General features: G+C 33.9%; 1 protein-coding gene across 3 annotated transcripts in view; it reads right to left on the bottom strand.

The window, feature by feature from the left end:
* The window catches only part of WDSUB1 (WD repeat, sterile alpha motif and U-box domain containing 1), a 50,662-nt gene that overhangs the window by 17,795 nt on the left and 8,646 nt on the right, over positions 1–24,221 (bottom strand). For 2 of the 3 annotated variants that reach the window (XM_057505545.1, XM_036884043.2), the window contains exons 4-10: positions 23,733–23,825; positions 19,678–19,771; positions 12,470–12,503; positions 11,201–11,241; positions 11,014–11,120; positions 10,150–10,329; positions 2,296–2,436 (exon numbers count right to left, since the gene is read on the bottom strand). In XM_057505545.1, the coding sequence (XP_057361528.1) occupies positions 2,296–2,436; positions 10,150–10,329; positions 11,014–11,120; positions 11,201–11,241; positions 12,470–12,503; positions 19,678–19,771; positions 23,733–23,825 (690 nt within the window). The remainder of the gene's footprint in view (positions 1–2,295; positions 2,437–10,149; positions 10,330–11,013; positions 11,121–11,200; positions 11,242–12,469; positions 12,504–19,677; positions 19,772–23,732; positions 23,826–24,221) is intronic. The other variant, XM_036884045.2, reaches the window with a different exon arrangement.

Below are 24,221 nucleotides of genomic sequence, written 5' to 3'. Positions count from 1 at the left end.
AAAGGCATGAAACCATAAAACTCTCAGAAGAAAACACAGACAGGAATCTTTTGAACATCAGCATGAGTAATTTTTTATGGGTAGATATCCCCAGGCAATAGAAACAAAAGAAAAATAAAGAAGTAGGACTACAGCAAACTAAAAGCTTCTGCATAGCAAAGGAAACCATCAACAAAACAAAAAGGCAACCTACTATATGGGAGAATATATTTGATTTGTACCTGCTAAGGGGTTAATATCCAAAATATATTAAGAACTAAGACAACTCAACATCAAAAAAATAACTCAATTAAAAAATGGGCAGAGGACCTCAACAGACATTTTTCTGAAAAAGACATAGAAATTGCCAACAGGCACATGAAAAAAATGCTCCACATCACTAATCATTGGGGAAATGCAAATCAAAACCATAATTAGATATTGCGTCACATCAGTCAGAATGGGTACTATCCAAAAGACAAAAAATAACAAGTGTTGGCTTGTTAGTTTGTTAACATGTTAATAACAAGAGAATGTGGAGAAAAGGGAGTCCTCCCACACTTTTGGTGGGAATGCAAACTGGTCCAGCCACTGTGCAAAGCAGTGTGGAGGTTTTTCAAAAAACTTAAAATAGAAATACCATCTGACCCAGTAATTCTACTTCTGGGAATTTACCCAAAGAAAACAAAATCACTGATTTGAAAAGATATATGCATTCCTATGTTAATTGCCATATTATCTACAGGAGCCAAGATATGGAAGCGACCAAAGCTGATAAATGGATGAATGGATAAAGACGTGCTATGTATACACAATGGAATATTACTCAGTCATGAATGAAATCTTCCAACAATACGATGGACCCAACTGGTATTATGCTAAGTAAAATAAGCCAAAGCGAAATACCACATAATTTCACTTATATGTGGAATAAACAACAAACAAACAAACAGAAATAACTCATCGAGAAGAGACTGGTGGTTACCATGGGGGAAGGAGTGGAGGGGTAGGTGAAAGAGGTGAAGAGGATAAAGAGGCACAAAATCTCAATTATAATATAAATTAGTCACAGGGATGAAAGTACAGAATAGAGAATATTGCTGTAGTATCTTTTTATGTTGTACACCTGAAACCTACATAATATATATTAATGATATTCAATAAAAAAATTAAATGATAGGAACAAGGTAAGACTCTATATGATTAGTTCCACTAACAATGTGGACACAATTTATAAGGTCAGTATTTAAGTCTCTCAGATAATTATCAAAAAAAGATGAATAAATATTTTATACTCAAGCATATTTAAATAGCAAACTACCATGTAGAAAATGAATTGTCTTTGTCTCCCTAGGCAATGTTAGGAATACAGTTTCAAGCAACTACTAAAATCACAAAATAGTTATAAAATGCAATGATCATAAACTATGGAAAACCAGATACTTAAAACATATTGCTGGGGGCACTCCAAACATTTTTTTCTAGAAAATGATCTAATAACAAATCTAATATAAACTACTAAAACTGTTCTTTCTTACATTCATAAACTATTCTGGTTGGTTAGTTCTGCTTTGGGGCATACATGACATGAAAATAACCCTTCATAATGGTAGCAACAGAAAGAAAGGAGTACTAAGATATCCATGCAATGCGATTTACAACGTGAAGATTTATAAATGTAGCATACATACACCAAAGAGTAGCAAGGACAAACAAAATGTAGCAGAGCCACAATAAAGTTATCAAATGTATTTAATAACTTAGTCTACATTCAATACATTTAATAACTTTAATAAGTCAATATTCAGAAATGTATACAAACTTATACATAAAAATAAGAAAACTGGATTCACTGGTCACAATCATGTGAAGTACGTATGTCTATATTTATTAATAAAGATTAGAAATTTATGTGTAATGATGCAACTTCATAATATTTAAATTCTTATTTCTGTAAGGCTGTTTAAATGCATGATAGAAAAAAAAAGATCTCAACAGTCTCTCTTAAAAAACAGTATTTTGACTTTACATTCTAGTAACTAAATACATTTCACAAGTTTAAGCTTGTAAAACTTATTCCCTTTATCTCTGATCTTATCCAAACCTACTCCATTCCATTTTTACTAAGAAATATACAAAGTTCAATAGTTCACCTCAGACCTAATGCATTTTGCAAAAGAAAAAAAAAAAGAAATGAGAAATAAAACAGAATTTTGAAACTTTTCAAAGGACATTTAAAAAAGCTTCCATGAACTATATACATTATTTATTCATTTAGCACATAATATGCCCTGCAACTTAGAACATCACACATACCTGATGCAATGACAGGATCTTTCATAAGCTCCCTAGTTATTGGACATATAAATTCATCGGGAATTCCAGAAGAAAGAGTTTTCAACTTTGTCCTGAGCTCTTCAATCTTCCTCAGAACTTTACTACGCACCCCTAGAGATTCTGAAAAGAAATTATTCTATTAGGGCTGGAGAACTACTGGTAACCTTAATGCAAATAGGGAAAGATTATTTACTACAACCAAAAATCTTCAGACATACTGTTTTACCACATGGAATTCTTTTCTTTATAAATTATAGTATAGAATACTGTGTGGTTAAAATAAATCAGTAACTAATAGAGCTTATTATAAACAACCTTAGATTCTGCAAGTTACTCTAGAACTTCATTATTACCAAACACTACTACACAAAACCTGAAAATGCTCATGATTATTGGTTACTGTATTTAGACAACGAGAAATTTCCTAAAAGTCATTTTTTAAAATGTTCAGTTTAGTAATATAAAACTCCGTCTTGTATTTTTAAACTTTATGAAACTGGATAATTTGCTGATATTCATATGAAACACAATCACAAATAACGCTCTTCTGTTTGTCCAAGAATATACACACATTTCATTCATTTGTATTTTTACTTTTATCTTGTTTTAAAAATTATCTTTTTATTTCAACAAGTATAATTAATTTTAGGAAGTTTACTGTTGTTAGCTGTTTACATTTTTAGAATTAGCTGACCGTTCTACTTCAGGTGGAGGTGTTTGGAGGTGGGGTGGATTGAAAAGAATGCCTCATAGTTCTCATAAAAAGCCAAATTAGCTTTCTTTCTCTTGGGAGGTAATTGTCCATAGTGTTTATAGACATCTTATGACACCTTTTGTCTTTTCAAGGACATTTCTGCAAACATTCTTCACAGCTGGAGAGTGTCTCCCTCCCAGTCAGAAGGCAGATTTATTACCTGACAAGTACAAACATAATGTCTTCCTCTTGGGCTAGTTTGCTAAGAGTCCCCTTCTAAGACGGAGGATTTCATGGGCTTAGGTGCAAAAATAAACTGCACCCACAAAACTTACAGGGAAAAAAGAAACCAATGTTTGAACATGAAGCTCATGCTTTCTGCTGTGCCATGAATAATAAACTGTTTAAATCTATCTGGACTCACCGACCAATATCTAGTGTAACAAGTCAACCTTGCAGCTGCTTGCCTCTTAGGAACTGCTTCACTGCTTTTCTATGTAATTTCTGAAACCAAATTGAGGATTTTTTAAACAGTTTTTAAAAAGTGCAACAACATGTTTATAATTAGACCACAGCCATCTCTCCTTTAAAGGAATAATTAAAGAATGCATGAGAATGATATAGAAGCATTCTTTAATAATACAAAGCACTTATTCTTAAAAATATATAGTACCCTGTCAAAATATTATACATGTGTGCTAATATTTATAGAATGTTTATAATATTTATAGTAGATTTCAAAATACCCCAAGGAAGAAAAAGTTGGTTCATCCTTGTCCAATTTTAATGCCATTCTTAAATGGAGTCAGATTGCTTTACTCTCAGGGAAGCACCTACCAAAGCATATCCATGCAGCTTTGCCAGAAACAAACACCTCCCTCTGTGATTGGGGGTTGGGAGTGACTTTATTTAAAAGTTCAGAAACAAAGAACCCTTACCACCTGAGGGCCAGGAAAACTTCAGTATGGGTAATGGGCAATATATGGCCATCTTTATTACAACCTTCAAAAGGCATCTAGTTCTTAGTAAGATGACAAGTTCCTGTACCCTCTTCCCCATCTCCTTACCCTTGAAATACTAAGATTGAGGATTGAGTCTATACAAAAATAACCATCAAAAGTACAAAACTCTGAAAACCCGAGTAAAGAGAGGTAACTGGGTTCCAGAATTGGGGATGGCACGTAACATCTTACAGCAGAGACAGACAGACAGGAACGGAGGACAGACTTTCCTACTTGTACCCTCCACTCTCCCCAATGTGCCATTTAAGATCACTGCCATAGCAGCAACGCAAGCATCAGCTGGAGACAGGAAAACAAGACAGCATTACCGGCTGGAACTAACAATCAGAGCTCACTGGGCTGGTCAGTGAGTCACTTCTCCGCTGCCCTGAGAGAGAGCAGAACCAAAGCTTGGTTTCTTGGGGGAAAAAAACTAAGAAACTACTTTCTAAATAAATAAATTTTATTAAAGAAAAACTTCTGACTAGAATAAGCAAGAGAAAACGACAAAAAAACTATTAGGAAAGAAAAGGAAAACATGACTATAGGTACTACATTAGAAATTGTAAAAGAATTTGGAGAAGATGGTGACAGAAGCAGTACAGTTTAATTTCTCTGACTCTCCACATGAAAACAGAGCACTTAGCACAATCAGATCTCCAGACAGCATTTCCAACAAAATAAGGTAGCAGTATATCCTCATGAACCCCACAATGTAAGGGGGTGAGGAAAAACCACCAACAGCCATAGACCGGTGGTTGACATCTGTGTGGAAAGCACAGGACACCTGACGGGCCAGAGGAAAGACGACACCAACATGCCTAAAAAGTACTCACTGGAAATGGACGGACCAGTCAAAGAGCAGCGGCTGGAGTGGAAGGGTTATGCCCGCTCCACTCGCAGGTCAGTGCGTAGGCCCACCATAACTATATTTGAATGGACTGCTACATTTTAATTGTGTATACAGAAAAAGAAAAGGTAAATGTTCTATTACTTAATATATGCAGTTAAGCAACAAATGAAACTCTACATAAGGAAATATAGATGACTCTTGAACAACATGGATTGAATTGCACAGGGGCACTTACAGATTTTTTTTCAATAACAATACTGAAAAACATTTTTTTTGAGATTTACAACAATTTTAAAAAACATTGTTTTCTCTAGCTTACTTAAGAATACAGTATATACTACATGAAACATCAAAAAGATGTGTTGACTTTATGTAATTGGTAAGGCTCTGATGATCACTAGTAGGCTTTTAGAGGTTAAGTTTTGGGGGAGTCAAAAGTTATACTTGGATTTTTGACTGTGTGGGAGGCAGGGGGAGGGTTGATGCCCCGAACCTCCAGTCTGTTCAAGGGTCAACTCTATTACTAGGAATCGAAACATGAAACTTTCAACACCTGAGGATGTTAAGAGAGTTGATTGAAAAAGCATTTGACATAATAATTTGTTATTTTAATTTTTAAATTAGCAGATGATAAAAATGTCTTGTGCTTTTATGTTTTTTGGGGAAAGAAAAGCAAAAGAAAGAGGGAATCCTTTGAAAAATGCTCATTCCTAATTAGAAATCTATCACTGATGATTGTATGAATATAAATGTAAGATCGGACATGATACACAATAGTTCCTTGGCATCTGTCAAAGTTTCAACCATTATATCATGTACAGCAATTCAAAACTCCAAGATAGGTATCACTTTGCAATATAACTGAGGCCCAGATATAAAATGAGGCCAGTGTGCAGATGAAAAGACCATAGCTAGTTAGTGGACTTACTTCCTGCTTAGTATCACATCTCAGAAAAACTTTCTTGCTCTTTACCTTTCATATTTAATGCCTTTTGAATAAGGTATTAAATGCAATGGTAGGGTTCGCATATTCATAGATTCACAATACCTTAAGACATATCTCTCAATGTCAAGAATTGTTTGTACTTGTAATCTCTGGACATTCCTTATGCAAATGTTGTACTAGATACAAGGAGTTATTTCCTACCTAAAACCGTATATCTATTGTACCTTTAGTTTTCATTTACATAATCCTAGAAAAGGACTATTATCCTAGGTTAAAGAACAATATTCCAATAGATTGATATTCAAGTCTACAGTAGGCTCCTTTATTGTATATTCAAAAAAGGTTCACTGAAAAAAGATTTGCTGGAGTTCCTAATTCCTTAAAAATATTTTAAGTGTCAAATATTAATCTTCCATAAAATATTAAAAACATGTTTATTCATATTGACATAGGAACAATTTTAACAGTCCAAAAAGGCAAATACAAGACAGTTATGAATTTAAAGAGTAAAATTCATTATCATATACACATAAGTTTGCCTCTTAATGCATTTTTTTTCTAGACTCAATTTCAATTCTCTATTACTCCAATTTACTGTTTTGAGGAAGAGTCTACTTTTTCTTAAAAATCAAGACTAATAATATTCACTGTAGCTTGAAGAAGCACTTGGAGAAGACTAAAGTTAGCCTCTGGCTCCTTTACAATTTTGCAAAAACTTTAAAATACTTTAGAATGATGTGAAAAAATAAACATCTTGGTCTATTTACTAATTTATTCTGTGTTTAATTTGTTAATTTTCTAATCTTTAATACAAATACAAAGCAGATTCATTATTTATGAGAGAATGTGCAACAGTGTTGCCTCCAATGATTTTCCTAATTCATCTATTAGACCACAGTGGAACTTATTTAAGTTATATTTCAATTTTGGTTTTGGCCTGATAGTTCCAAAACTTATTTCACTGACCTTTAAAATGACTAACTACTAAACTAGAGCCTCATCCTTCAAAAACTATTTCAGGCCATTAATTGAGTTCTGCTATAATTTCCTATTTATTGGGCTATCAGAATAGAATCCTATTCCTATTTATTGTTTTAATATGCTTCCCTTATGTTTTCAAATATTCTTTGTTGAAATCATTTTACACTGTCAGGTGCTTCTGTGTGACAAAGTTCTGGTGAGATTTACTGTGAGAGAGTAACAAGAAATGAACTAATGAAGATGTTAAGTTCACCAGAAATTAAAACAAAACACAAACAAAAAAAAAACCCTACACTCTGACTTACTTTCAGGAAGAAAGAGTAAATTATAAAGGAAATAAGTTATCAGAGATATAAAAATAGCTTTTGCAGTAGGCCTGAGTACAAAACCATCTGATCCTAAGTATTTTCACAACATGATCATTCTATTAACTTCTTCAAAGACCATAAGCTTCCAAGAGATTTAAACAGGTTCACATAATATATTTACTATCTAAGGAAAGAATAGTACTACTATCCTTTAAATGGTTTTCTGTAACACTTTTTGGTTACTTGACTCTTCATTAACAATAAATCTTACTATGGATATCCTATTTCCTAGCTTATATCCAGCTTTCTAATTAATTAGGATTTTAATACCATATTGATAACAGTGTATGGTTATTATGTTTATTAGAGCATGACACTAAGTCTAAGGACCTAGCATCCACGAGACATAAACAACTCTTACAACTCAACAATAAAAAGACAAACCAATTTAAAAAGGGCAGGGATCCAAACAGACATTTCTCTGAAGAAGACAAATAAAGCACTTGAAAAGATGCTCCATATTATCAGGTAAATGCAAATTGAAACCACAATGAAATACCATTAACATGTACTAAGATGGCTATAATTAAGAAGACAATAACAAGTGTTGACAAAGAGGTGAAGAAATTGGAAACCTCATGGAAATGTAAAATGGTACAGCTGTTTTGGAAAAGTCTGGCAGTTCCTCAAAATGTTAAATAGTTATCCTACTCCTCATTATATACCAAGGAGATATTAAAACATATATTCACACAAAAACCAATACATATATATTCACAGCAGCATTATTAATAGTAGCCAAAAAGTAGAAACAACACAAATGTCCTTCAACTGATGAATGGATAAACAAAATGTGGTAGAGCCATATGATGGAATATTATTCAGCCATAAAAAGTAATGGGAGTACATATACATATAAAAACATTAATGAACCATGAGAGCATTATGTTAAATAAATGAAACCAGATACAAAAGGCCATGTACTGTATGATTCCATTCATAAGAAATGTCCAAAACAGGTATATCCACAGAGACAGACAACAGAGTAGTGATTCACAGAGACTGACAGGAAGAATGGAGCTCTTTTGAGGGATAAAAATGATCTGAAATTAGATAGTGGTATGGTTCTACAACTCTATGAATGAATACTCTATGGATACACTAATAACCACTGAATTGTATACACTTAAGAAAAAATAACGTGTGCACTGAAAATTACAAAGCATTGTTGAAATAAATTAAGAAGACCTGAAGAAACAGAAAAACACCCTGTGCTTGTGGGTTGGAAAATGATTGTTAAGATGACAATAATCTCCAAATTGATCTACAGATTCAATACAATTCCTAGCAAAATCAGATGGCTTTTTGCAAATTATCCTGAAGTTCATATGGAAATGCAAAAGATCCAGGGTAGCAAAACCAATCTTGGAAAAACAAAGAAAACAAAGATGGAGGACACACACTCGTCAATTTCAAAACTTACTACCAAGCTACAATTATTAAGAGTGTGTGATACTAGCATAAGGATAGACAAATATGTCAAAGAAATAGAATTGAGAGTCTAGAAATAAACCCTCACATTTGTGGTCAACCGATTTTCAACAAAGGGGCCAAGATAGTTACATGGAAAGAACAGTCTTTTCAACAAATTATCTGCTTCTGAAAGAATGAAACTGAACCTTTACTTCACACCATACGGAAAAATTAAATCAATTGATCACACACTTAAATGTAAGAGCTAAAATTATAAAAGTCACAGAAGAAAAGCATAAGTCCTTGAGACCTGGGTTTCAGCAATAGTTCCTTAGATGTGATTTCAACACCATAAGCAACAACAGGAAAAAAAAAGATAAACTGGGTATCATCCAAACTTAGAACTTTCATGCAAAAAACACTATCAAGAAAGTGTAAAGATAACCCATAAAGTGGGAGAAGATATTTTCAAATCATATATCTAAAAAGGATCTAGCATCCAAATTTATATTAACAACAATCAAAGTCAAATAACCCAGTTTTTAAAACGGGCCAGTGACTTGAAAGACATTTCTCCAAAGAAGTTATCCAAACAGCCACACAAGCACATGAAAATATGTTCAACATTCCTAGTCATAAGGGAAATGCATATTAACACCACAAAGAAACCACTAGGATGATTATAAATAATAAGGTAAACAACAAAGTGTTGATGAGGATATGGAGAAACTCATACACTGCTGGTAAGAATATTAAATAGCATACCAGCTTTGGAAAATAGTCTGGCAGTATCTCAGATGTAAGCACAGAGTAACCATATGGCCCAACAATTCCACTAATTATACACCCAAGAAAACTGGAAACACATGCCCACACAAAACACAAAACTTGTACACAAATGCTTACAGCAACATTATCCATAATACCTAAAAAATGAATTTAGATTCAATCAGTTGATGAATGGTTAAGCAAAATAGTGAGATTCACTCAATGAAATATTATTCAGTGATAAAAATAAATGAAGTACTAACATATACTGTAATATGGATGAACCTTGAAAACATGCTAAAAGCAAGAGAAACCAGACACAAAAGACCATACATTGTATGATTGCATTTGCATGAAATGTCAAAAATAGGCAAATTCTTAGAGACAGAAAGCAGTTAATGGTTCCTAGGGCTGCAGAGAAGGGAATGAGCAGCTGCTAATGGGCATGGGTTTCTTTTTGAAGTGATAAAAATGTTCTGGAATTAGACAGTAGTGATGGTTGTACAACTCTGTGAATATACTAAAAATAACCGCATTGTTATACTCTTATAAAAGGATGAGTTTTATGTTTATAAATTGTATCGTTTTTAAAATACGTGTTTTTAAAATTAGTTATATGGTTGCTTTAGTTACCTAAATGCTGTACATTTCTTTTCCATAATCTAGTAAAAATATACTGTCCTTGTACACAAAGACACATACCAGAATAATTACTGCAATAGAATACTAAGAGGAGATCATTAATGTAATGGAAACCAATCTCAGAATTATTAAAAGTCATTTTAAAGACTTCCTTTAACTCATCTTACCAATTTTCAAATCATCAGCCAGACTTTCTTTTGTAAGATTCAACAGTTCTCTTCCATCAATGTTATTCATTTTGAAAATATCAACAAGGTCTTTTAAACCTTGTGTGCAAAGCCACATTGAGACATCATCCTCTGACCAATCTTCAGTAAATTGCTTTGGCTGATCTTCTGTGCTCCTTGCTTAAAGAAACAGACAACCCCACAAACAAAAAGTGAAATAACAAAAAAACCTATTTTTTTCCTAAACATTCTCACTTTGAATATAAAATGTAAATGAAATCTCCTTGTATCTGTTTTACTCTTTTAACATCCTTTTAAGAAATTTCAAAAAGTCACATATATTATTAAAATATTTAATATTAATTAAATACTACTTCTATAATTTTTACTCCAGATAAACCATTTTTATTATATAAAATTCATATCAGCAAAAAAGTATTCTATTTGCTCTACTGTCTGTATATCAGCACCACTATTTTGTTAATTCTGACGTGATAAAAATAAAACTCCTAAATTATGTGTCAACATTGCTTGATGAGGCCAAACATAAAATCAACAAAATGAAACTTTAATTTCTATTTGTTCTTAGGCTCCATTTATCTGAAAAATCAGTATGGAGTTACAAAATGGGAGAATATGCACACACAAGAATATGCACACAGAACCATATACCAGTTTTAACATAGGTCAACTACTTAATTACTGGTTTTTCTAACATTGTTTTTAAATTACATTAAATTTGGATGTATACTTTATATTAAGAAAAGCAACAGGAAAAATTTCTCAAATAATTACTGAATTTCTGGTTTTAGTTAAATGGGATTAAAACAGGTGAATCCCATTACTAGGTTGGTCCTTACTAACCTTGGCAAGGTGTTTCCAGATCAAACTGCCAAATATTCACTGTTTTGTCCATTGAACCAGTAGCAAGTAAAAGGATATTGGGTGCAAAGGCACAAGTTGTGACATACCTGGTTAATAAAAACAACTATTATGTATGATCAGACTAAGTTTTTAATTATATTAATACAAAGTTAGGTTAACTTCAGACCTGGTGTGCTCAGTCAGTGTGTAAAGTATATTTTCAGTATTCTGAAAGAAAGAAAAAAAGCAGCTTTATATTTACTTAGGCAAAAGTAAATTTACTAATAAAGACTCATTTGATATAAACGGTTATATGCTATACATATTTTAATATTATTAGTAACTAATATAAGTTGAAACTTTATATAGAGAATAGCATCTCTAATATTACCAGGTACTTATTTCACCTTTCTCAATGATTAGCACTGTATGTAGTCTGACCAATTTTCTAGAAATTTCTAATATAGTAGATTCTTGGCTTTTGCTGGTTTGTTGAACTTACTAATGATAACCTAAATGTCTATTACACGAAATAATTTGTATTTTTGCTATGGCATTTGACTTGTTCCCACTGCAGACCAAGTGAGTAGAAATTAGTCACTTAGATTTTGAATACACTTTGTTGGCTTTCAGCATATTGATGTATTTACTTGAGACTCACATACATATTTTATATGGAGAAAATATTATAGCTGCTTCTGTGCATTTAGCATCTCAAGAAAATTTCAAAATATTAAGGATCTGCTTCAGCTAGTCTGAGTATTCTTTCCCATTTCCTGCCAGAACTCAGTGACGTTAGCTGTGTGGAGGCCTAGTTAGGCTCCCTGCTTGACCCCCTACTCCGATGATTTACATCTCTATTTCATTTGCTGGCCGAGCTACAGCATAAACGTGATCATTACAAGGCTCTACTCAATACCATTTTCTCTTGGAGAATATTTTAATCAACTACATCTTCACTATATATAAAGTTCACTTCATGCAACTTGGATTTTTATTCACACAAATCTACCAAAAATCTCCATTATTCCAAATCCAGTATAACCTACTCTTGCTTATACTAGTCTCTAAATCCAACCAGGACTCTAACATGCTCCCAAAACCATAGGGTAAACAATCATCCTTTACTGTTACGAAAACCTATGTAAAAGTTTAATAATTGATTTACAGTGATTTTTTAAAATATTGCTGCTCTTTAATCTGTACTATCTTTGATCAGATTAAATATCAGTCCATCTTAAAATCATTATTGAGATATCAAGGGCTTCTCCCAGAACCAATACCTTACTTGTGTAACTATTTTAACACTTCTAAAAATGTATATGTTATATTCATGGGTGCTGTAAGCAAAAAAAAAGTATAATTTTTTTTCATCGTACTTAACTAAATCTGAAATTCAGTAACCTAATAAATATAATTTATGTAAATCATATACACAGGATTTTGAAATACTTACAGTGTCATACACTATGACAGATTTATCTACGGATCTTTAAAAGAAAAAGGAAATTATGGGTGAAAATTTCTATGAAAACAAAGTATAGCATTTATAGATTAGTATTCTTAAATCATTTCAGTAACTTTAGAAAAGGCTGAAATACTGATATACATACATTCAGAATGCAGTCTGTTATGTATGAACTTTTATTAAGAAATACATGCAAACATGGAATTTATCAGAAATTATAATTTACATATTAGCATATGCTATTTATACTGTATAGCCATAAATATAACAAGCATTTGTAAGGTACATACAAGACGCAGTCCTCTATCAAGTCAGTAACTCAAAGGGAAAAAGCACTAGAAGGAAAAAGCTATTACTTGCTACTTACTTGGTTTTTGTTTCAGAGAGCATTTTCATCACTGATACAACTGTGCCTTAATTACTAATCTATGTGTATATGTATATCTTGATTGCAACCCATTTTTGAAAATTATAATTCTAAACTTGATATGGACTCTACATGGTTTCTTTTAATGGTGTAAAAATTAAAAACATTTTTTTGTGTGTGTGTGAATGCTGCAGAGTAATGAAAGCAGCTAGATCTTCCTATTCTGAGGTCACTTCCATAAGACTGAGAGGAGGAAGACGGCAAGATAGGAGGTCACTTTGATAACCTCCTCCCACATACACACCAAGGAAGCAACTACATCAAATACAACTGATTCTGACAACACCTGAAGACTCCAAACAGACCATCTATACCGCTGAGGAAGAGAACACCACATTCAGAAGGGTAAAGGGCCAGAGGAGCAACTGATCAGAATCCAAGCCCTCCCTGATCCCAGCCCACAAGTGGGAGGACAAGAAACAGAGTAGGGAGGGGATAAGTGCTCAGGAACATGGCACTCCTGGCCCGGGGACTGCTCTGGGATGTTGAGTCCCCACTGCAGTGGCTTCTGAAGATTAACAGGCTGGATGGACACTGGGGAGAGTTGGAGCACTGGTGGGGGCTAAGACTCTGGTTGCTTGCAGAAGACTGGCATGCTCCATCTCTTTGAGACCCAAAACAGAAGCAGGAGTCCGAAAAGCTCTGTTAGCCTTGGGAAGTGTGCCAAAGGAGCGGGAGCCTGGGCAGCTCTCTCCAGAGGAAAAATGTCAGGTAGACAACATTTTTCCAGCTTCCCTCAGCCCAACTGGCCAGATGCTTGTGGAAGCCAGATCTGAAATTATCCATCTACTCCACTGGCTCTGCCCCAGAATTCTCCTACAGACCTGTCCCTCCCAACATGCTCAGCCCAGCAGTAGTCAGCCAATGTGGGCAGGGAGGCAAAGGACAATCCCACCCACAGCACATTCCAGCAGAAATGCCAGCTATCACACAAAGACACGGCAGTGGGAGTTCACCCTGCTACCAGGCAGGCAGAGGATGGGCCCCACCCAGAGCCCACCAATAGTAGTCAAGCTCAGCCACAACAGAGAACACGTCTGGAGCACTGAGCTCTGGTGAGAAGGGGGGTTTTGCACTTCTGTGCACCACAGGATGCCTAGTACATAAATCCATTTGTCAAGAGTAGGTGGCATAGCTGATCTAATGCAAAGGAAAAAACACAGAACACCCGACAAAATGAGGAGGCAGTGGAGTATGTTCCTAAGTAAAGAACATGACAAAATGCCAGAAAAAGTGCTAAATGAAATGGAGATAAGCAATTCTCTGGATAAAAAATTCCAAGTAGTGGTCATAAAGATGCTCTCTGTATTGGGGAAAGAATTGACGATCTCAGGGAGGACTTCAACAGAGAGAAAACATTTAAAAAAAACAGTCAGGGCTGAAGAATGTAAGTACGAAAATGAAAAAATACAATAGAGGGAATGAATAACAGGCTAGAAGAGGTGGAGGAACAGATCAGCAAGCTGGAAGACAGGGTAGTGGAAAGTAAACAAGCCAAAGAACAGAAAGAAAAAATAATTCCTAAAATTGAGAAGATGCTAAGAGAGTTCTGTGACAACTCCAAATGAAACAACCATATTACAGGGGTCCTGGAAGGAGAAGAGAGAAAGGGGTAGAAAGTATATCCGAAGAAATGATAGCTGAAAACTTCTCCAACCTGGGGAAGGAAACAGACATCCAGGTCCTGGAAGAACAGAGCCCCTACCAAGAAGAACCGAAGAAGGTCCACACCAAGACACATAGTAATTATAATGGCAAAGATTAAAGATAAAGAGAGAATCTTAAAAACAGCCAGAGAAAGGCAAGTTTCCCCTATAAGGGAAACTGCATAAGACTATCAGCAGATTTTTCAGCAGAAACTTTACAAGCCAGAAGAGTGTATGAAATATTCAAAGTGATGAAAGGGAAAAATCTACAATCTAGAATACTCTACCTAGAAAAGTTAACATTCAGAATTGAAGGAAAGAGGAAAAATTTTCCAGATAAACAAATGTTAAAAGAATTCATCACCACTAAACCAGCCATACAGGATATGTTAAAGGGACTTTTTATAATTAAAAAGTTTAAAAATTTAAATGTTTTCATCAGTGAAAACAAACCTACAGTAAAGGTATTAGACCAATCACTTAAAAGCAAGTATAAGGTTCAAAAGACAAGAGTAGTAAAATAAACTATACACAAAAGCAGTCAGGAAAACACAAAATAAAAAGATGTAAACTGTGCCATCACACACATAAAATGTGGAGAAGGAATAAAATAAAAAATTCGTACTTTAAGAATGTGTTCAAAATTAAGTGACCATCAACCTAATATGGCTTGTTTATACACACACACACACACACACACACACACATATACAGAGAGCAAGCTTGCACACTATATATGAACCTTATGGTAACCACAAACCTAAAGCCTATGTAACATATACACAAAAAATAAAGAGAAAAGAATCTAACCAGAATCCTAAAGAAAAGCATCAAATCACAAGGGAAGAGAGCAAGAGAAGAAGGGAAGAGAGGAACTACAAAAACACCAGAAAACAATTAACAAAATGGCAGTAAGTACATACCTATCCATAATTATCTTAAATGTAAATGGACAAATGTACCAAAGAAAAGACACAGGGTGGCTGAATGGGCAAAAACAAAGACCCATTTATATGTTGTCTACAAGAGACTCATTTCAGACCTAAAGACACATTTAGACTAAAAGTGAAGGGATAGAAAAAGATATTCCTCACAAACAGAAGAAACAAGCAGGGGTAGCAACACTTCTATCAGACAAAATAGACTTCAAAACAAAGAAAGTAACAAGAGACAAGAGCATTACTAATAGGAATCAGTCCAAGAAAAGGATACAACAATTATAAATATTTATGCACCCAACATGGAAGCTTCTAAAAATATAAAGCAAATACTAACAGACCTAAAGGGAGAAACTGACAGTAACACAATAATAGTAGGGGAAGAACCACATTTACATTAATGGATTACCCAGACACATTAGACTAGATGGGCCTAACAGATATATATAGAAAATTCCAGCCAAAATCAGCAGAAAAGATATTCTTCTCAAGTGCACATGAACTTCTTCCAGAATAAATCACATATTAGGTCACAAAATAAGTCTTAATAAATTTAAGAAGACTTAAGTTGTATTAAACATCATTCTGGACCATGATAATATGAAGTTAGAAATTAATTACAAGAAAAAAAACTAGAAAACAAATGTGGAGGTTAAATAACATGCTTCTGAATAATCAATGGATCAATTAATAAAGAGGAAATAAAAAAGTACATGGAGACAAATAAAAACAGAAACACAAAGGCTCAAATCATGTGGGATGCAGCAAAAGCAGTTCTAAGAGGGAAATCAATTCATGTTTGCTATCTAGCCACTTGTATTCATGTATCTTTTATCCTACTCAGCTTTTCCCTCCTATCTTCATCCTAACATATATATCTGTCCCTTCTTACCAACGACTTTCATTCATAAATGAAATCTATCAACTTATTTCTCTGTTCATCAAGTATGGTTTAAACATGTCTTTCAATTTTCTAAAAAAATTAAATGTTTGTATTTCGCCAGCTTATATTCCCAACTCATTCAGTTGGCTGTATATTTATCCACACAAATGAAAAATATCCAGAAAAATATTTGAATGTGACCTAGAATAAACCATATATCAAAAAGTATTTAATAACATAAAACTCATTTATCTAGAATTACCAGGAAAGGTACATTCCAGTTAATATGTTAGTTAATATTAAGATTCATATATATACAAGCTGACAAGGAATTATGCCATAAAATGAATTTAACATAAAAATTATACTGAATATTGCTTAACATTTCTTCCATGCTTCAGAGGGTAAGGGCATGTCAGGATCCTGCAGTGTTATCAGGTTTATCACCATGAACATTAACTATTAGGTAGAGAATTAAGACATCTTCAAGGGTACAAACATTGCCTTATAGTTCTTTTCAAATGCCCTACTGCAACTGGCAGAGAGTTGGGTACATAACAGAACTATAAATATTTGCTGAATTTCATATAATTTTATAAATTCACCTCTTTTCTTAAAAGTGGAATGCACAATCGATTCCTCCAAACAGAAAGAAATCTGACTTTGTTTAAACCTTCCACTGATTTCAGTTCTAGGTCAAAGGGAAATTACTTATAAATGCTTTCTGAAGATAAACTTTTCATATTTTGATGAAATATGGCAACATAGCTAATTATTTGGCAATGATCAATCATATGGGGGTTAAAGAACTATTGGGCTTAGTCTAAAACATTTTAAGTGGAGAATTAAGCCTAAATATCTTGGCTGGAGCAAAGCTGCTGTGAAGAGTGGTAAATGTGGGTTTGAATACTAGGGCCTGTGATATTTGACGGGAAAGTTTTAGAAAATCCAATGGCAGTAAGAAGAAAATATACTGAAGTATTCAAAAGGAGAATATAAAGTAAATGCTACTGTGTCCCAAACGAATTGCTTTACAGAATATAGGTTTGAAAAATAAAAGTCAAGATTTGAATTTTCAAAAAGAGAACTAGGAATCATAAGTGATACAGTGGACCTGAAACAATAGCCAAACAGAAATTCTAGAACCAAAAAATAATAGAGTTGTATTCAAGGACTCATCAATGAACTAGTTTAACAGCACATCAGAACAAGCTGAGGAGAGTATCAGTAAAGGGGAAACCATTCAGAATGAAGCAGAAGAAACAGAAGAATGAAAAATACAGAAGAGAGAATAAAAGATATAAAGTTTACAATCAGAAGGACTAATGCGCAAGTGGGATCCCTAAATACACATTTTGGGAAGAAAAAGAAGGATGGAAGCAAAATATGAAGAGACAATATGGATTTCCCTTAAATGAGTTAATATCATTCTATGTATTAGCAGCTCAGTGAATTCCAAATAAACTAAAAAGAAACCTAAATCCACATTCGTCAAAGTAAATGTGCAGAAAACCACAGAGAAAATTTTGTGAACAGCCTGCAAAAAAGATATGAATTACTTTCAAAGGAATGACAGACTAAAACTGACTTCTCTATAGCAATACACAAAAACAGTATGTCCTAAGCTCTGGTTATTCCAACAATGCAAGGTTGGTTTAGAATCTTTATAGATAAATCCATTATTGTTCCATATATTTCCCTGTATTAGCCATATTTTTTATAATAGCTACAAAAAATTAAATGCCTAGAAATAAATCTAATAAAAGATGAATAAATCTACATATAAGACAATTATTGAGAGAAATCAAAACACAATGGAGAAATATGCCATATTTATAGATCAGAAGACTCAATACATAAAGATATCAATTCTTGCTAAATTTATCAGACTCAATATAACCCCAGTGAAAATCCAAACAGGTGAGTGTGTGTAGAGGAGGGAATTGGAGGCAATCTGACAAACTAACTCTAAAATTTATATGGAAATGTCAAAAGCCAGGAATAGTCAAAATACAAAGCCTTGAAAAGACAGAATGGTTTTAGAACAATGTAGATAAATAGAGAAATAGAACAGAACAGCAGTGGAGAAACAGATCCACACACCCATATGGTCAGTGATTTCTGACAAAGCAGCAGAGCAAAACAGTGGAGAAAAGATAGTGTTTTCAATATACAGTGCTGGGATGACTAGACAGCCATATGGAAAAAATAAAACTGGATTCCTACCACACATAATATATACAAATCAAATTTGAGAAAAAGCAATAAAGGTTTTAGAAGGTAATACAGGAAAATATCTTCATGACCTCAGCATCAGCACATGAAGAAGCTGACTACAACTACAATTATAAACTGTGAAAAGGCAAGTCCACAAGAGGGAAAGATATTTACAACACATTTAACCAATAAATGGCTCATATATAGAAATACAGAGAGAATACATAGAGATATAGACATATCAACAACAAATCACTAAGAAAAAGAATCCAGAAGAAAAACAGGCAAGAGACATGAACAGGCACTTTATAGAAGAGGAAATATGTACAGCCAATAAACTTCTGAAAAGATTTTAACTTCACTTGTGTCAGGGAAATGCAAATTAAAACCATAGTAAGATAACAGTCCACACCCAAGAGAATAGCTACAATTAAAAAGACCATAATACCAACTATAGGCTAGGATAGGAAATAACGCTGCTACAGGAGTGTCCAACCACTTGGAAAATAATTTGGTGCTACCTGCCAAAGGTGAAAATACAACTCCTCTGTGACATGTCAACTCCATTCTTATGTATATACCCTACAGAAATACGTGAATCTGTAGAATGAGAGATAAATATATATTCATAGAATTTTATTGCTCCCAATACTGGAAACAATTCACATGTTCATCAACATTAAAATGGATAAATTACAGCATATACATGCAATGGAATATTACACAGCAAAGACAATCAACAAACTATAGCTAGATGCATTACTATGAATGAATGTTACAAACATCATGTTGAGTAAAGGAAGCCAGACACAAAATAATTCCCATTGTCTGCTTTGGTTTAAATCAGTTTAAAAGAAGAAAGCAACATTGCATATGATCGGAAGTGTTGCCACCAGAAAAGGGCATCTGGAAGGAAAGGATTCTGGGAACAGAACCAACAAGTTCTTATTTCTTGACTTAAGTAGTAGTTACACAGGTTTGCATCATAGTAACTTATCAAGCTTTCTCTGATGCTTTATGAACTTTTCTATGTCTGTTCTATTTTATATCAAAATGGTTTAAGGAAATTAAACTAGATAACTTACCCTGAGACTAGCATCTGTCCATTATGAGAAAAAGCACAAGCCAGAACAGGAGCACTGTGCCCACTCAATGTACTTTTATATTTTAATTCAAAACCTGCAAATAGCAATGTGAGAAAAATTAGCAAGCTAACCATGCTTAGAATTTATTTTTAAGTCAAACTATTTCACTTATTTTTTCAGTAATAATTTTCAAAGGACACAAAAATGAAAAAAAATCCTCATGCAACTCATGTATTAGAATGTAGAGTGATTAAATGGTTTCAAAAGTTCAGTAATGGGTAAAGAAAATGGTGTGCTCAGTAAAGGCTTCAATGGGGTGTGCGTGTGTGTGTGTGTGTGTGTTATAATTATCAAGTTATTTTTTAAATAGAATTTTTAAACTATAAAGTATATAAAAAATGAAACTGTAAACTAATCTAAAATTTTTAACTATACAATCTTGGTATCTAATAAAATTTTTAAAAATACATATATATATATATATTTTCCCCTAGTTTTATTCTTTTCCCTACTGCAACTGCCATTTGCCTAAAAAGGAAACAAGTTTTAAAATCTGATATTAAGAAAATATTTTCTCATTCCATAAATAAAAAATTATCAATGGTAATTTATACATCTTATAATTTCAATATATAATATTCCTACGAAGTATGGTAACACTAAAATCCTTTTCATGCTTTCTATAATTACTAAAAAGACATATAACAACTATTTTAAAGGTAAACCAAGCAAATCAAATATATCTGAGTGACAACCTATAAAAGTTATTATTAAGAAGTTGGCCTGGGGAGACAAGGAAATAAGTGTATAATTTTCTCAGACCTAAAATAACATTTTTCATGTGTTAATGGCTCTTAATATAGCAAGCATTTAACTAAATAAAAAAAGTCATTAGAGCAGGTAAAAGTTTCAACAAATAGGAAATATATTTATTTTATTTAAATAAATACAATTTTATTTCTATTCAAAATAGAAAAAGAAATTTTTATCTGAGAGAGCAGATCTGGACATTGAAGGCACTGTGTGAAACATACAGATCTGTAGGTGCCTACACATATACACACAAGGAAAAAAGTAAGTAGGCATAATCAAAGCAAAAATATTAACAAATTGCAAACCAAATGAAGACCTATTAAACTTGGAATGTGACCATAAATATGGGTTATATTCTCTATTATAATATCCATATGTCTATCTACTATTCCCTACAAATAAGTGATTAGGTATAAATGATAATAAATGCTTTATAAAAAGGCTTTAACTGCATATGTACATAAACTATCATGTGTTTTTTAAGAGTCAACATAAAAACACATTTTCCAACAATGTATGAAAAGCTTTACTTTTGAGTATTAGTAAGTAATATATTGTATTTAGAACACCCACATGTATAGCTAGTATTTATGGTTTCTTATACGAATTTTACTTCAACAGAGAAAACAGGAGAGGTAGGATAGAGCAGAGAAGTAAAGAAAGAATTACTGAATGTAACGTAATAGGCAATATGTTAACTAAACTTCGACCAAAAGAAATACACTAGTATAATGACAAAGATTCTCTCCTCAACCAAACTCTTAGCCAGGCTCTGAGCCCTCTTTCCAACTTAGTCCTTGACGCTGGCCTCTTAAGAAAGACTTTAACAGTTTCTAAAAGCTCAAAGTTGCGTCCCTAGGATGACCCTAGGCCCCCTTAAACTGCTTGAGAAACCTCAAGGCTGTCAAAAGAACCTGCTTGTTCCAGCCGACATCGTGACGACAGGTCCCCTGCCTGCCCATCTGTAGGGGACGGTGGGGGGCCTAACTCCCCTGAGTGCCTGTTAGCAATCCCACGTGGGCTGCACATGGACCAACCCCACACCTCCCTGCTTTTTTTAATCTTGCACCTCCCTGATTCTATAGTGCTCGCAGTTACCTCCCTCTTTATTCTCTCATCTTCCCTTTAAAACACTCAGTCACCTCTGAATAAACTGTGCTGAGTTCAGTTCACGCTGGATTCTTCTCCCTACTGCGATAGTATATTACTGATTAAAATCTGTCCATACCACTTTACTGTCCAGCTTTAACTTTTACAATAATTGTAAACAATGAAATGTAGTGTGTAATTTAACTGAAACTTACTAACAAATAATAAAATTAAAATATTTTCAGGCAACTGAAGCAAGATGGCCAAACGATTGTATAATTTCAGAGCTCCCATTTAAGTGATAATGAAGGAATTAATAAAGATATAAAATCACACCAAAAAATAGAATGGGAAGGGGGGGTGGGGGCACCAGCAAACCAAAAACTGAAACCAATTTTGAGAAGGCAGGAAGCAAATGACTTGATGGAGCACTAAAGAAACAGCCCAGACTTTCCAAAGGGAGGTGGCTATAGACAAGAAGAAAGCTAATTTGCTCTAGAAAACCCCCAAAATTTAGGACTATCAACAGCCAGGAAAAGGAAACACAGAATAACACAAATATAGACCTGAAAATGGATAAAGTAGAAGTCTGTGGAACGCTCAATGCTCACCACCAATTTATGCCACCCCACCCCACCCATAGTATGCTGCACGAAAGCCAGATACTTCTCTCCAAGCAAAACATTTCCAGGGAAAATAATGACTGCCTGGGGAGCTCCAGGTCAGCTCCAAGGTGACAGAGACATCCACAGGCTGCGAGCTCACAACCCCACCTCCCCTTAAGGACCACAACACACTTTCTCATTCTGAAGGGCAGCCTGTGACAACAAACTGCTATGTGCACAGAACTTCCAAACATGGGATTGTCTGATATTTAAATGTGAATGGGATACTAAGGATCACCAGACATTTGTAAGAAGGTGATTCTAAGCAAGAGAAAGATCCAGATAAACAAAAGGGCCCCAGAGCAAACCTCGATGATCAGGAAACAGAAAGGAACATCAAAACAAACCAGAGAGCCTCTAATTGGTATCCTGAGAGTTTAGAGGATCTTGCATTCATAAAATAAGAGGATGCTGTGTTAAAGAAACAGGAAGAGATAAGCTTTTAGAAATTGAAAATATAATTGATGGGATAGAAAAATTCAAGACAGTTAAAAAATAAGCCTGAGGAATTTTTCCATAAAAAAGGAAAAAAAACATAGGGAATCAAGACAGGAAGTCCAACACTTAATTAATGGGAGTTATAAAAAGAGAGGAAGTGGGGAAGAAATTATTAAAGAAATAACACAAAGGAACATTGTATTCTAAAACTGAACAATGTAAGTTTCTTGACTGAAGGGTAACCTGAAGGAACAGTACAATGCATGGTGAAAAGATCCAAAAATAATAACCACATATGTGGTGGGGACTTGATAATGGGGGGAGTCTGTAACTATAATGTTGCTCATGTAATTGTACATTAATGACACCAAAATAAAAAAACACATACAAAAAAACACAAAAATAATAACCACAGTAAATAAACTTAAAATACGGTGGTATAAACAATACCTACTGGAAATGAAAGCCTCCAAAAGAGTTGGAAACAGATAAAGTGCAAAGTGGTTACTTCTGGGAAGCAACAGTGTGTGTGGTGTGTTTGGTGGGGTCACAATTAACAGTGAGCAACCAATTTTTAAATCATGTCTGTGTAATTACTTTGATTAAAAGTTCTTAAAACATATTTTTATAATAATTTTTAAATATCCAGAGCACCTTAGGTAAAGGAGTAATTAAAATGGAAATTCTATCTGGCTCACAAATGATTTTTTTTTATTAAGGCATTATTGATATACACTCTTATGAAGTTTTCACATGAAAAAACAATGTGGTTATTACATTCACCCACATTACTGTGTCCCTCCCACACCCCATTGCAGTCACTGCCCATCAATGTAGTAAGATGCCACAGAGTCACTATTTGCCTTCTCTGTGCTACACTGTCTTCCTCATGATCTGCCCCCACCATGTGTGCCAATCATAATACCCCTGAATCCCCTTCTCCCTCCCTCCCCACCCCTCCCCTTTGGTAACCGTTAGTCCCTTCTTGGAGTCTGTGAGTCTGTTGCTGTTTTGTTCCTTCAGTTAGAGTACTACTAGTTTAATACATACCTAAGATATGGGTAAAAGAAACAGTCCAAATTTTGATCTGGCAATCCTGACCACATGATGCCAGTCGAAAAAACCGAAGGCCTTGTTCTCCATCTAAAAATGTAAATTTATTAAAAATACACACACAAGAATTGATAAACATTTAAACTAAAAATATTTCAATTTCTTATACTCAGATCTGTTCATTCTATTCATTTAAACCATATCCACAAGCAATATTAATTTATTCATTCTATATAATGAAATGTTGGTTAAAGAATTTCTTTTAAACGAGGTACTTTAAAATATTATAGTTTTAGCCCTGAAGAAAACCTTTTTATTTACCTTCCACTGAGAGTGTAACTCAAGGCTGCAAGGGCCAATACTGGGCCATTAAATCTAGGGCATCCCTCAGTCCAATTTTAGAGGGTATGAGGCTAGCACTGATAGGGAAAACTAGGTAGAAAAGTAGTTATGAGTGTTAAATGCTTAATTATTCCCAAGTTAACT

Source organism: Manis pentadactyla, chromosome 8 (genome assembly GCF_030020395.1).
Source record: "Manis pentadactyla isolate mManPen7 chromosome 8, mManPen7.hap1, whole genome shotgun sequence".
Taxonomy (NCBI): Eukaryota; Metazoa; Chordata; class Mammalia; order Pholidota; family Manidae; genus Manis; species Manis pentadactyla.
The sequence above is the reverse complement of the archived record's forward strand: the minus strand, read 5'-3'. Positions and strand labels throughout refer to the sequence as shown.